Source organism: Podarcis melisellensis (assembly GCF_964234715.1).
Source record: "Podarcis melisellensis genome assembly, chromosome: Z".
Classification (NCBI taxonomy): Eukaryota; Metazoa; Chordata; class Lepidosauria; order Squamata; family Lacertidae; genus Podarcis; species Podarcis melisellensis.
Genome location: NC_138547.1, coordinates 39823627 through 39839204, shown reverse-complemented (window position 1 = coordinate 39839204; position 15578 = coordinate 39823627). Strand labels below are relative to the sequence as shown.

General features: G+C 47.5%; 1 protein-coding gene across 1 annotated transcript in view; it reads left to right on the top strand.

Moving 5' to 3' along the window:
• Positions 1–15361, top strand: part of COMMD5 (COMM domain containing 5) — a 35077-nt gene extending 19716 nt beyond the window's left edge. Inside the window, exons 4-7 of the mRNA XM_081897683.1 lie at positions 2931–2981; positions 5002–5097; positions 10702–10777; positions 15032–15361. Of these exons, the coding sequence (XP_081753809.1) occupies positions 2931–2981; positions 5002–5097; positions 10702–10777; positions 15032–15133 (325 nt within the window). The 3' untranslated portion in view covers positions 15134–15361. The remainder of the gene's footprint in view (positions 1–2930; positions 2982–5001; positions 5098–10701; positions 10778–15031) is intronic.
• Positions 15362–15578: the final 217 nt, after the last annotated feature.

The window sequence follows — 15578 nt, the reverse complement described above, 5'->3', positions numbered from 1 at the left end:
AAGGCAGTATATAAAATACAATAAATAAATAAAACTTTAAGCGTGGGCCCCATTTATTATGTAAACTTAAATCACTATGATATCATTTTAAACAAGCATCCTGGTAACTGTAGTTTGCTATAAGGGCACAGAGGGTCAGGAGACACCCCCCCCCCAAACACACACACATTCCCCTCACATAGCCACAATTCGCAGAGTTCTTTAATAATCCCTTATCCCAGGGAAGTCTCTAAAGTTTAGCTGTGCGAGGGAAATAGGGGCATCCTAGTAGCATCCTTAACTAACTACAGTTCGCACGATGCTTTGGGTAAAGCCATGCCTGGTTAACATGGTATCGTAACGCTTTGGCTGTATAGTGTAGAAGTGGGCTTGGTCTCTGCTTCATCTCAGTTTTCAGGCAGGCTAATTCAGTAGCCTGTTAATATTACAAATCAGCTGATGAAATATGTCTGGCAGCTTCTTCTCCCCACCCCCAACTATCACAAAAGAGATTATTGGTGCTTAGGAGGGAAGCATTGCCCTGTCGTCCCACTCAGATGGAATTTTGCATGTAATAGTTTACTAATGAGCTCATTGGAAGCCAGGAGAATCACCCTGATGTTGTATAACATGTCCTTTTTTTTGATGTGGTGCTGAGTGCATGTTATATAGAAGAGATGGGCCTCTATCAGTTCTCCTAAACTATATCTTTCTCGCACGCATGTAATTACCCACTAATACCTTCCCTCACACACACACACACAAACTTTTTATTGTTGTTGTTAATAGCAAGACAGTTGGTATTTCTGAATGAGACGCCCTGTCCTACTTTTAAAACATTTCCTTCTGTTTTCAAAGGACCGTGATATAACAAGCAGAATCCGCCTGTATTGTCTGGGTGTGATCGCTTGTTCTAATTAGCAAGCAAAATATGCCATTTGTTACGTGGACTTAGTCAAAATCTCTGCTGGGTGGTGTAGAGCAGAGGCTTTGCATAAGCACTAAAGTGCTGCAGAGGCTGCATTTGAAACTTTCTGTCATTGGACATAGCAAGAGAGAGAAAATGAGAGAGAACTCAAGACCAGCTGGCAAAGGTTTGACTGGGGTTTAAAAATGCATCAGCGCTGTTGCAATGATGCTGTATCATACCACCATGGCTTTCCCCCAAATAATCCTGGATACTGTAGTTTGTTAAGGGTGCTGAATGTTGTTCAGAGACACACCCACCCCTTAACCTGCCTAGGGCTACAATACTCAGAGTTCCTTGGCAAGAGGGATTGATTGTTAAACCACTCTGGCAGTTGTAGCTCTGTGTGCGGGATAGGGGTTTCCTAAATGCCAGTTCCCAGGATTCTTTGGGGAAAACAAAGGTAAAGGGACCCCTGACCATTAGGTCCAGTCGTAACCAACTCTGGGGTTGTGGCACTCATCTCGCTTTATTGGCCGAGGGAGCCGGCATACAGCTTCTGGGTGATGTCACCAGCATGACTAAGTCGCTTCTGGCGAACCAGAGCAGCGCACAGAAATGCTGTTTACCTTCCCACCGGAGCAGTACCTATTTATCTACTTGCCCTTTGACGTGCTTTAGAACTGCTAGGTTGGCAGGAGCAGGGACCAAGCAACGGGAGCTCACCCCGTCGCGGGGATTCGAACCGCTGACCTTCTGATCGGCAGGTCCTAGGCTCTGTGGTTTAACCCACAGCACCACCCGCGTTGGGGGAAACTATGGCTGTTTAAATTGGTATGATACCACTTTAAACGTATAGTGGAGACTGAGCCACAGTCTCTTCTTCCTGCCACCATCACTGTTGGCTCCCCAACCCCTTCACCTCTCGCCTCCTCTCATACCCTGAAGTTCTGGGTGAGGTTTTCACTCAGCTAGGGAAACTTTCCTGTTCCATTTACAGTGGTGCCCCGTAAGACGAATGCCTCGCTAAACGAAAAACCCGCAAGACGAAAGGGTTCTCCGATTTTTAGCGGCTTCGCAAGACGAATTTCTCTATGGGCTTGCTTCGCAAGACGAAAGCCCATAGGGAAATCTGCGGGGAAGCGCAGCGCGCCTTCTCCTCTTTTCCCGGACCTGTCCTAAGGCTTGCGGTGGGAGGTCCGGGAACAGAGGACAAGGCGTGAAGGGCTTCTCCTCTGTTCCCGGGGCTTGCGGTGGGAGGAGGACAGCATTCTGAATGTTGGCGGTGGGGAGGAAAGCCCTCCTCCCACTGCAAGCCTTCAGGACAGGTCCGGGAACAGAGGGGAAGGTGTCCCCCCTGCCTGCCTTCCTGGGGGCTTTTAAATCGCCCCAGGACAGTGGAGAATTCCTCCACTGTCCCGGGGTTTTTAAAATGCTGGCAGGCGGCAGCGAAGGCTTCGGTGCCGCCCGCCAGCATTTTAAGTCCCGGGAAGGCAGGCGGGGGGGGAGCAAAGACTTTCGCCCCCCGCCGGCCTTCAGAAGAGGTCGGGGGACAGACTGTCCCCGGACCTGGTCTGAAGGCGGTTTCCATAGGAACGCATTGATTGATTTTCAATGCATTCCTATGGGAAACCGTGCTTCGCAAGACGAAAAACTCGCAAGACGAAAAGACTTGCGGAACGAATTAATTTCGTCTTGCGAGGCACCACTGTACTCACCTTTTTAAAAAATGTATACCCCACTTTTCACCACCTGGGGCCCAAACGAACTTACAAAATGCAATATACAGAATTCAAAACAGAAATTGAACATTAGAGGATTAAAACATCGGAGAAGCGTTTGTGATAACAAAATCAGCTGTCCAAGACGCTAGTATAGTTTGACCACAAGGTTGTTGTGCTAGCTTTCCTTATGGGGGACTTCCTAAAACACAATTCCACATCCAGTAAGCTACTATCTTTTCTTCCTTTAATAATTGGGAGAAGGACATACTTCATAATGGGGTTCGTGTGCCGTTTGCCTCAATTTGCTCTTTTATTTTAAGGATTCCAGAAGATTTCATTGTGGACTTCGCCACTGTAGTCTTTGGAAACAGGTAAGTTTGCAGATTTTCAGTCTTTCCCTTTCCCTTTCTTGAGATTTCATTCCCTAACCTACCGTATTTTTCTCACCGTAGGACACACTTTTCCCCCTCCAAAAATGAAGGGGAAATGTGTGTGCGTCCTATGGTGCGAATGCAGGCTTTCGCTGAAGCTGGAGAGTGAGAGGGGTCGGTGCGCACCGACCCCTCTCGCTCTCCAGGCTTCAGGAGAGCCCCACCGCCAGCCCCACAAGCTCGGGGGACAGCGGGGAGGCGGAATGCCGCCATCCCGCTGTCCCCCGACTTGGTTAGAAGGCTGGCGGGGGGAGAAGCCTGCTCCTCCCCATCGCCAGCCCCGCAAACTCGGGGGACAGCGGGAGAGGCGCAGCGCGCCCTTCCCGCTGCCCCCCGACTTGGCTAGAAGGCTGGCGGAGGGGAGAAGCCTGCTCCTCCCCGTCGCCAGCCCCGCAAACTCGGGAGACAGCGGGAGAGGCGCAGCGCGCCCTCCCGCTGTCTCCCGACATGGTTTGGAGGCTGGCGGAGGGCTTCCTCCTCCCCCAGCCCCGCAAGCTCCCAGAGCGATGCCAAAGCTGTGCGCAGCTTTGGCATGGCTCTGGGTCCCGTTCTGGGGTCGGGGGAAGCTCGGGCTTCCCCCGCCCCAGCCCCGCGTCTCCAGCCGGGAGACGGTCGCAGGGGGCTGCTTTAGCCCCGCGCGCGCTCTCCTGGCTGGAGAGGTGACGCTTGGCTATGGAGGCTCCTGCCATGTGCGCATCACCTCTCCAGCCGGGAGAGGTTCGCGGGGGGCTGCTTTAGCCCCACCCGCGCTCTCCAGGCTGGAGAGATAATGCACGCCTATGGCAGGAACATCCATAGGCGTGCGTCACCTCTCCAGCCGGGAGAGCACGCACGGGGCTAAAGAAGCCCCCCGCGACCCTCTCCCGGCTGGAGAGGTGACACGCGCCTATGGCCGCTGCTCCCTGACCTGCTCTTTGGGGCTGGTGGTGGGCTTCCCCCCGCCAGCCCCAAAGAGCAGGTCGAAAGGAACCTGAAGCCTGGAGAGCGAGAGGGGTCGGTGCGCACCGATCCCTCTCGCTCTCCAGGCTTCCAAGGTAGCCCCCTGAACGCACATTAAACAGCACCTTGTTTTAGAATGGGAAAACAAGAGGGGGAAAATTCTCCCACTCTCTGCACAGCGCCTCCTGCCGCTTCGCTGAAGGGGCGCTGGGCAGAGAGCGGAAGAATTTTTTTCCCTTGTTCTCCCCCCTCTAAAACAAGGTGCGTCCTATTGTCCGGTGCGTCCTATGGTGCGAAAAATACGGTATATTTCTCTCCACAAGGTCTTATTCTTTCATTTAATATATTTCTGAACAAGCCATTTATCAGAAAGTTTATTGGTTCTGTCTTGGAAAGACTTTAAGGAGGGGGAATTAGGGGGTTACCACAGAGAATGCCCTCTCTTGTGGGTGGTGGACATACCAAGAGGATCCCATTAATATCCCAGACACTGATACTGGCCCATGTTCCTTAGTCATGGCAGTATACCTTACTCTTTAGATTACTCACTGAAGTCATACTCCAGTCTTCCCAGTTCATTGCCTCTGGAGTAATGTTGGTGAACTTTGGCCCTGGGGCCAAATGTGGTCCTCCCAACCTCTCTGTCTGGCCCCTGGAATTCTCTCCAGGCCACACACCCGCCTTATGCCACACTCCCTCCCCATGCCACACCAGTGTCTTGCTGCATACCCTCCTTGAGTGTTTTTGCCTGGCTGGAATTTGCCCTTAAACTTTGGCTATTTCTCTTGCTTGCCTGAATGAAGGGGGCAGACAGCTAAGTGAGTGTGTGCAGAAAGTTAGCTTGGTATACAAAGGTAAAATTTGCTTTTGCCTCTGATCCTGCCCACTGCTGGGTGTGGCCCCCTGGAAAATTGTCCAGAAGGGAATGTGCCCCTTGGGGTACAAAGGTTCCATTGTGCCACTGCTCTGAAGAGTCTCGCTCCCACTTTCTTGAGCGTCGTTTCTTTTTTCTCACCAACAGGCAACCTGCACTTGAAGAGGCCATTCAGAAGCAAGCTAGTAAACTGCCTAGAATCGAAGACTTCAAGTGGAGGGTAGATGTGGCCATTTCTACCAGGTACAGGATATATGAAGCCCATGCCTGAATTTTCAGTGGGTGTCTGTGGAGGCTGGCTCAGTTTGGGCAGATGGGAAAGTGCCCCCCCCCAAACTCAAATCTCCCCTCAGCCAGGTCCCACCTGGTTAGGAAAACATGAGCATGAAGATTATGTGTTACCTCCAGTAGCTGGGGGTCATGAGAAAGAGAGTGTCCTCCTTGCAGGCTTCCCATAGGCCTCAGGGTGGCCTCTGTGAGAACAGAATGCTGGACTGGACAGGCCTTTGGTTTCATCTAGCAGAGCTGCCACATTCTTAAAAAATAAGCACCTTTCAAGCACATTTAGGAAAAGCCTAACCACCAGAACAGATGTAAACCCAGAGGGACCCTGATCGTGTTCTTGTTGCCAATTGACAGTCTGCCATTCTCAGGGTTGGTAGTTTTCCAGGCTGTAGCAGACAGGGAAGTAGGGAGCTGGTCTGCTGAAAGTCAATCAATCCATCCATCCATTTATTGTTTATAGCCAAAGGCCTTTACAAAGGCAGGAGCAAAACTTTCTTCTGAAATCACATGACATAACCTATAAAGGTTTGCAGCATAAAAAGTTTACAGCATAAATATTTTAAATTAGGAAGCATTAACATAACTGGAACAGAGCAAATTTGGCTACCAGGTTTGTAATTTGTAGATCTTTTATCAGCTAAGCCTAAGCGTTCGACTGTCACTTCCTGAGGGGGATCAGCCTGAGAAGAGGAGATAAAAAAAAGTTGTCTGTGCATTGTACCGTTTTTCCCCCCCGCTCTATAGGACGCACCCGACCATAGGCAGCACCTTGTTTTAGAGGGGGAGAACAAGAAAAAATAATTCTCCCCCTCTCTGCGTAGCGCCCCTTCAGCGAAGCGGCAGGAGAAACGGAGCCCTTTCCATTTCTCCTCCCGCTTTGCTGAAGGAGTGCTGCGTCTTAGCTGAAGGGGCACCTACCCTTCAGCGAAAGAACCCGAAGCCTCCGAAGTGCACCAACCTCTCTCTCTCTCCAGGCTTCAGCGATAGCAATGCAAAGCCTCCAGAGCGCTGTGGGAGCGCTCCCTCTGCGCTTTGGAGGCTTTGCATTGCTATCGCTGAAGCCAAGGAGCCTGCATTTGCTCCATAAGACGCACACACATTTCCCCTTAATTTTTGGCAGGGAAAATTTGTGTCTTATAGAGAGAAAAATACGGTATATAAGGGGCAAATCAGCAGGTATTGGATGATACCCTCGACCTGATTGCAGCCATAATTGCATTTGCGTTCCATATTGGGGATTCCTGGGTGTCTCCCTTCTAAGTATGCTGAAGGCATCTGTTGGAACCTTGGTTCAACAAAGGCTCTATGTAGTTGCCGGGTAGTCAGTGTCTCAAGGTACCGTATTTTTCGGCCCATAGGGCACACCGGCCCATAGGACGCACCTAGTTTTTTTGGGGGGGAAATAAAGAATTTTTTCCCCCAGGCGCGGGGGAAGCCTGAGCTTCCCCCGACCCCAGCCCCCAGAAGAGGCAGCTCTCCACAAGCCGTGGGAGAGCTGTGCGAAGCCCAAAGCCTGTGGGGCGACTTCACGCAGCTCTCCCACAGCTTGCGGATAGCTTCCTGAAGCCTGCATTCGCCCCATAGGACGCACACACATTTCCCCTTCTTTTTTGGAGGGGAAAAAATGCGTCCTATAGGGCGAAAAATACGGTAATCTGCTGAACATGTTTTAGGTAGAGAAACCTGACCTGACAGGAGCTGGATCCCTCTATTTATTTGGAGTCAACAGTACTATCATCACAGTGGCTTTTATTATATATTGCGCACCAACGAAAGACTGGAGAACACATAGCTAAATATTCTTCACCTTAGTTGTTTTGGAAGGTGTAAACAGTCCTTCCTTGGAGAATGTGGGTTCCATTTTTGGGTTTTCTTCCTTCTTGGTTTCCATCCCTTGCCAGTTCCCCCAGAAACTTCCTGTTTATCCTCAGGAAACAGCCTCACCTACAGGCACGGGGAGAGTTCATTCTTGGCCATAGAGCTCTTGGCATCTGCTGGTTTCTTTTCTAATTTTGGTAGAGGCCAACTGGCTGGCAGAATGGCACACACAGTGATTCATTTTCTACTTCTGGGGAGAGTTCAACAAGGCTGGCTCCAGAAAGGCCCTTCCCTCAGTTTGGTTGCTATAATGTCCTTGTCCAGTTTTCAGAGAGATGGGTTTCTTTCTCAGCTAATGTTGGGTTGTCGTTGTTGTTTTGATAACTTTCAATCCCCACATGCCCTAACTCTATTTAGATCTAATTTCCCGTGTTTGAATTATGTGTGCTTTTGGTTTCAAATCAAATCAAATCAAATTTAAACTCCTTCAGTTTTAACACCTTTCAACTTGCCTGCCGCCCCCTTTTGCAAATACAAATTCATTAATTTATTTTACAGATTGTCTTCCATATCAGGCTCAAGGTTGTTTACAAGCATAGCCATAAAAGCAACTAAATATAATTTTGAAAGCAAAGCAGCAGGAACACCTAAGCCAGAGATGTTCTCATCCAGCTAGAAAACCTTGAACAAACAATAATGACTCAAGGTTGCTTATTAGGTAAGGGGATGGTGGCCTTCACCTGCTTTGCAGGGTAGCAGAGAGTGAATTACTGTTTTTGAAACTGCCCAGTTTGAGTGATATCATCATGCAATCAGCCTGTTTCTAATTAGCTTTATGAAACAGTATATTTTCAGGAATGGAAAAATTTTCCGCAAATGAGAAACGTAGTGGTACCTCAGGTTACATACTCTTCAGGTTACAGACTCCCCTAACCCCAAAATAGTACCTCAGGTTAAGAACTTAGCTTCAGGATGAGAATGGAAATCGTGCTCCAGCGGCGCGGCAGCAGCAGGATGCCCCATTAGCTGAAGTGGTGCTTCAGGTTAAGAACAGTTTCAGGTTAAGTACGGACCTCCGGAACGAATTAAGTACTTAACCCGAGGTACCACTGTAGTGGAAAACTGCTCTTCCCTGCCACCCTGTTGACTTCCTGTGTGCTAGTTTGCTGAGAGTGCATCTCTACTGAGGATTGCCAATGCTCACAACACTTTCAGAAATGAATCCTACTGCTAGGAGAGAGAGAGCAGTAGGTTGCATTCAACCAAACCTGGGCCCATTGAAATTAATGGGGCAAAATTAGTCATGCACATTAATTTCAGTGGGTCTGCTCTGAGTGGGACTTAGCTGGGACCAGCATTAGGGGAATTAAGGAATTTAGAGGGGGGCGGAATACCAAGTTGAAAGCAGCTGACATCATACTATGGGATAGATTATAATGTTATGGAACCTTTTTTGGCTTGGTGGAAGGACCTTAGATCAGTCCTTTGCATCTCCAGTGAAAAACTTCTCTGATAGGAAGAAGAAAAGGCTTGTTCCTGAGATCTTAAGAGAGCAGTTGCCTGTCACAGTAGGTAATACTGTGTTAGTGGCCCAGCTGTTTGAGCCTTTGATAGGGCAGCCCCAGCAGTTTTTCTTTCATTCAGGGGTGGGGGGTGGGGGTAGAATTATATGAATGATGAAGTCACAAGAAACAATAAAACGATAAAAGCAATAATGATTACTTAAGCACGTAACCATAGTCTCCAGGAATACATCTTGTTTCATGCTTTGTGGAGAGCTCGTCAATTATTTTATTTACCGTATTTTTCGCTCTATAGGACTCACCAGACCATAGGACACACCGGACCATAGGAGGGGGAGAACAGGGGAAAAAATTCTCCCCCTCTCTGCTCAGCACCCCTTCAGCGAAGCGGCAGGAGAAACAGAGCCCCTTCCATTTCTCCTCCCGCTTGGCTGAAGGGGCGCTGCGCAGCTCTCCCTCTCTGCTGAAGCCGGGAGAGTCTTGCTCTCCCGGCTTCAGCAAAAGGAACCCGAAGCCTTCGGAGCGCAGCGCAAGTTCCCACTGCACTCCAAAGGCTTCAGGCAGCTATTCCTGAAGCCTGGAGAGCGAGAGGGGTCGGTGCCCACCGACCCTTCTCGCTCTCCAGGCTTCAGCAAAAGCAACGCGAAGCCTCCGGAGCGCGGAGGGAGTGCTCCCTCTGCGCTTCGGAGGCATCGTGTTGCTATCGCTGAAGCCAAGGAGCCTGCATTCGCTCCATAGGACGCACACACATTTCCCCTTAATTTTTGGAGGGGGAAAAGTGCATCCTATAGAGCGAAAAATACGGTATTTATTAAATCTTATATGCTGCTCTTCCTCAGAGTATCACAAGGTGGTTTGCAATATAAAAACACAAAAATACATAGCCTAACAATAAACAAAACAATAACACGCACACACATGCGCACGCACGCGCACACACACACACACGGTTTATAAGGCTGTAGAGTGTTTCATAGGCCAAAGGCCTATGAAAAAAGCAGTTTCTGTGCCAAAATGGGCCTAGACTTTCATTGAAATGGTTCTATAAAATCAGTTTCCTCCAAGAGCGCATGGTTTAAAGAACACCTGTCAGGGCCGTCTTAACCATAGGCGCCAAGGGTGTGGGGTACCCGGGAGCCAGGCTCTCAGGGGAACCAGGCCGAGAGTCTGGGGCCCGAGAGTTGGAGTCTGGGGAAGTGGCCACCCGTCAGAGCGCCGCCACAGGCTCTTCTGCTGTGGGCAGCTCTGCACCGTGAGTTTGGGGGTGAGCGAGCCAGCAAGGCACTGAAGCGGCCGGCTGGCTCCACCCTCCTGCACGCCTGGGATTGGTGTAGGGCTGTGGAGAGGCCTGCCCAGCGCATGCTGCTCACACCACGAGGCGCCTGGCTTCGCTCAGTTGCCAATGCCTTGGGCTTGTTTGTTGCGCTGGGCTGGGGGGGCGCCGGGCAGGTCTTTGCACCCCAGTGCCGCATATGCTTAAGACAACCCTGACACCTGTGTTTTTCATATAGTGGTTATATCTTAAGATAATTTGCATTGCATTTTTTACATATATACCCACATTTGTGACTGGCAAAGAATCAGAGGGGTATGGGCTTAGTGAAATGTGGGAACTCCAGAAAGTTACTAGAAATGGAGGGATATGGGGAACGCAACAGGGAAAGGGGGGAGGGAAATTTGGAATCCAAAAGTTGTAAAATTATTTATTTTCTATCTTTATTTTATATTTATCTGCATTATATTTGAAAAGGGGGACCTCGTGGAAGGGATTAGATCGATCTTAGGGGATGGGAACTTGGAAAAAAATTTGGGTTATTGATGATGAGTGTAATTTGGGGATAAGAATTTGTTGAATTTAATTGTTTACTTGGAAGATTTGGAATACAAGAGGGGGTGGGGAGGGGAAGTCCTGATTATTGGAAAAAGTTTATAAATTGGATTTAATTTGTTTTAATTTGGAAAACCTTAATAAATATTATTTTTAAAAAAATACATATATACCCACATTTGCTTACATGTAGAGTCCAGATGTTGTGGCCATTAATTGGATCTGGTTTCCTGTCCAGCTTAAAGGCACACATTCCCCTGGAATGTAGCAGATACTGCCTGTGGGGTTTTGTTGTTGTTGTTGTTGTTGTTTTGCACTACATGTAAAGGACTCATGTCCAAGTCTTCCTTGTTCCCCTAGCAACTCTAATGGTAATAATGTGATTGATTTTAGCTCATTGGCTCGGGCTTTGCAGCCATCCATTTTAATGCAACTGAAGCTCTCTGACGGGTCAGCTCATCGCTTTGAAGTAAGTACTGCCATTGCTAAATAAGAGTGGGCTCGCTTTATATTCTTCGTACGACAGTGAATAGCTGTTTACTAGGAATTTTAGAAAGCCTTTGGAAGCAATTTATATTCATGGATTTGTATGGAGTTCTCTGAAAGACTGCTCTTAAGAATCAGGCACAGGGTGACCTGGGCTGCAAAACAAATGAAAGCTCTCAGAGTGCACTGCATTATCTCTATTTCCAATATTCACTGAGTCAGTGATGTGGTTTAAGAGGTTAAAACAACAGTGCCGAGGCATAAGGGTTGTGTGCTTTAGGGAAAACTCCAAGAAGGAGACCCCAACAAGGGCTGAGCTTGATGGGTGAAAAAATGGAAATATACATCTCTTGCTCTTCTGGATTCAGAGAGAAACATGAAAAGCAAACAAGTCTGAAATATCCAACTGAATGGGCTCTGGTTCAGTAATAGAGCATGCCAGTTGTCTCAGGTCCAGTTCCAGATAGGGCTGGGAATGTCATCCATCTGACACCTTGGAGAGCTGCTGCCAGTCAGTGTAGACAATACTGAACTAGATAGACCACTGGTCTGACTTCATATAAGGCAGCTTCATGTGTTTACTGTTTCCCATACACTTAGGTTGCAATCCTATACATACTTACCTGGGAGTAAGTCCCATTGAGCTTAAGGTACTTCCTTCTGAGCAGATCTTCATAGGAGTTCACTTCTTATGCATTCACCTTAATGGTTTATCCAGCTTACATTTAATTGCATTTTAAAAATAAATTAAAATCTTTAAGATTCCCTTGAAACTACATTTAAGCCTGCCACTTACGAACATCCATCAGTCAGGTAGTCAATCAAACAAAGTGTATTTGTTGTTGCGACCATCTCCTGGTCATTTCATCCAAAAAGGAAATGCAGAATATACCAGAATTATATTCCTATATAATAGGAAATAATTGATTTGTAGTGTGTCAGGCATTGTTTAATAAAAACATTCTCCTCCAAAAGCCACAGCTCATCATCTCAGAAGAAATTCAGCACAAAGTGTCCTCCATATGTTGTTGGTCAACCATTTCTGAGGAGCATATGGGGTATTAGGGGAAAGGTAGCACCCCTGGCGGGGGACACATCATGCTCTTTCTGCGATAGCTTGTCCACCTTTGGTCCCCACCCTGCACTCAGCTCTCACCTGTGGCTCCTAGAAACTGTCAGCATGTGACAGCAGTCACAGCTCAGAAAACTGCTTCAACTAGCTGGGTAAACTAAGTGAGGGTAGCCAAAGGGTCTCAAACCCTTGGTGAATTAGGGAATTCCCCTGCATACGAAGACAGGCTCTAGCAGATTGAGATGAAGAGACCAGTAGTGGGTCCAATGGTCAAGATGGTAGTTTTCTGAATAAGCTGTTGAAGGAGGTGAGGGGCAGATGGGGTTTGTCAGCCTGGGAAAGTAGCTCATCTAGGAGAAGGAAAACTCTGGTCCTAAACCTCTAGTATACTCATTCGTGAGAAAGGCTTCGTGAGTAAACCCCAAGGGAAAATCCAGCCCTGCTGCTTTGTGGGACATCTTTGGGAGAAGAAAAGGCTCAGGAGTCAACCCAACACAAATCCAGAGTGGAGTCCCTAAGACGGTTGGATGGCGCCTTGTACTCCTCCTTCCGGCAACTGCTGCAGCCAAGCTGGTGCCAAAAGTATTGCTCAGATTTCCTTTGGGCCACACCAAGAAGGCTGATAGGAGAGTCTTGTTGTCTGGTAGCCCAGGACCTCCATACACACTGCCCAGGCTTGCATCCCAGAGAGGAGGCTCACTCCATTGCCTCTTGAGACAGACTGATGCCAAGAGCAGTTCCTGTTGGCCATGTTGGCTGGGGTTTTAGGGGAGTTCAACAGCATCGGGAGGGAAGCCACGCTGGATTTCCCTGGCATTGTCTGCTGCTGAACAGACTTTAATCAGCTCAGCCGTCTAAATATGCAAATAACTAATGAACATTTGAGATGCAAGATATAGTTAGGAGTGTAGGAAGCTCGCTTTATACCAAGCCAGACCACTGCTACATCTAGCCCTGCATGCTGGCTGGCAACAGCTCTCCAGAGTTGTCTCCTAGCCTTACCTGGAGATGTCAGGGATGGAACCTGAAGCCTTCTAGATGCAAAGCAGATGCTCTGCCCAGTGAGCTATGGTGCACGGCCTTGTAAATTCACACTAAGCTTTGGTCTTCAAACCTTTCTAGGGCCGCCACTCTGCTTTTGCAAAGAATTGCAGGGTTGTAAAGTGCAGCGGCCATGGAGAGGTGCTTGCCCACACAAATGGTGCCTTCTTGAAAGGAGGGCCCTGCTAGTGGTTCACACCTCTTTCTCAGAGTGGTTCCTGCAAAGCTGCCTTCGTGTTTAAGCAACAAGTTTTAGCAAGCCCATGTATACCAGTTGCTGGAAACTGCAAGCAGAGAACATTGGGTTGCCCCCATGTCCTGCTGATGGACTCCCAGGCTTCTGGTGGCCATTGTGAGAGCTGGATACTGAACTGGGTGGGCTTTTAGCCTGGTCCATTAGGGCTCTTAAGTTCTCCCCCATTCCTTTTTGGAAGGTGGGGGCAACATGGAACTGAGTGGGCAGTATTGTCTGCAGTCTGCAGAAATTAATGTGGAATGCAGTTGTTGTGGTGTGGACAAGAAATGATTCTCCAGAGAGCAAGTTCTGCTTTTTGCCTAAATTTGATTTGAAAATCCATAATGTAGGTCAGGGCTGGGTAGCCTGTGGCCTGAGGGTCTTCTAGTCCAACCCTCTGCAATGCAGGACTCTTGCCCGATGTGGGGCTCAAACCCACAGCCCTTACATTAAGGGTCACGTGCTCTACCTACTGAGCTGTATGTTTGGCAGCAGGGAGATAAGCAGTCATTTCCACAAATTATCTCTCATTTAGTTCATGAATCTAATGAAGGGATTTAGCAAATAGATGAGGAAAATCCTTAGTGCTGTTGGCAGGCTGAAAGAGAAATTGATCCTGAGCTATCACATTTTTCTAAGTCAGCACACTCATGTGCTAAGTGGCCAGGTCGGATCCTGTACTCTCCAGGAGGTGGGGAAAACACAGAAGTTGCTGAAACTGCGGCTTTTCTTTATACAAAGTTATGCAACCAGCTTGTTTGTTTTGTTCTGGGTGTTTTCAGGAGGTTGTTCCATCAAAGCAACAATACATTTGGGTTTGTTTGTTTTTTAAAAAGTATTTTGGAAAGTTGTGCATTCGGACACCTTTTAAGATATCATTAGCACATTTTGGGTGATTATTCCTGAGGAGCAGGTTTTCACCTATGTTTGGATATAGCAGTGTGCCATTTTCAATCAAGATGGCAAGCTAAATGTTTCAAAACTGATTTTAACCGCTGACTTCAAAACTGCCCCGATATTTTGGTATCTTTGAGTTCCTGAGTAACAAGTGCAAGGCTGCTGCTAATAAATCTAACAGTTAGATCTGCTGTTGATAATCAGTTTTGATGACAGACTTAATGGCACAATCCTGTACATGCGTACTGGTTGAACGTTATTATTATCTGCAGAGGAGAGAACTCTTGGTAGATCCCTCATCCTCAGAATTGCAGGGAGTGACAGCCTGGGAAAAGGCATTCTCTGTGGCAGCCACTAAACTGTACATCTGCCTTCCTATCTGGCACCGTCGTTATGCAGCTTCTGACAGATGCTGACATCTCACCTTTTTGCCCCTGGCCTTTGACGATTAAAGTAGTGTGTTTTGTGGGACCCGCCCCTTTTTCTGAATTTATACTGTTCTGTTGCGTTTGGAATGGATTTATGTGTTTTATCATTGTCATTCTTATAATTTCATTTTCTATAATTGCATATTGTCATAACTTGCCCTCAGACCTTACAGTGAAGGGCAGGTAAGAAAGCTTTGCAATTTGTAAATAAATACTTGGGAGTAAATCCACTGAGTTCCAAAGCGCTTACTCCCAGATGCATGGGTACGGAATTGAAGTAGGCTCAAAGTGGCTAGGAAATGAAAGTCACTGTCTCCCTTTGTAGTGATGTTGGGCAGGAAATTTCCATGGGCTAGTTAAGATCTGTGGACTCTATTTGCAAAAATGCAATTAATTAGATCATTTCAATTTGGGGGACATAATGTTCATGTGATCTGTCGGATTTCTCCTCTGGTGACTTGTCCTCTAAATAGGTTCAGAATTCAGGGGCCTCCTACAAGCCTATTATATATTCTCAGAAGGAGATGTTGTACCCTGACCTTTCTGGGTATTTTTATGTTCCAGGTGCCAGCTGGAAAATTCCAAGAATTAAGGTACAATGTTGCTCTGATCCTGAAGGAGATGAATGACCTGGAGAAAAGGAGTGTTCTGAAAATTCAGGACTGAACCCTTTCTGATTAAATTATTGGGGCTTGAAGACATTAGGAGAACCACACAAGAAACACCATCAAAGAGAAGTTGCTTCTGTTTTGTAATCACATGTATTGCAACGTCACCCTTCTGATAATGTGGCTGTAAATATTTTTCCGCCTGTGTATTAGAAGCAGCTGTTGGATTGTTGTTATTTTTCCTTTAAGTTTTACACATAAAGATAGCATTATCCTCGTTGGATAAGCCCTTTTGCGTGATTCATTGAAACGTTTTAAAAATAGCTGTCCCTATAGATGTGAAAAAGCCCTTTCTGAAAGAGTGCTGATTCATCTCACTAATTATTTCTAAGGGTTTGTGAGAGATCTGCTCACAACCCGCTCTACCAGCAGCATAGAAAAACAGGTGGGGAAAGGTGTTGTAGCCTTTCAGGTGACCTTTAGCTGAAAAACAGGGAAATTTG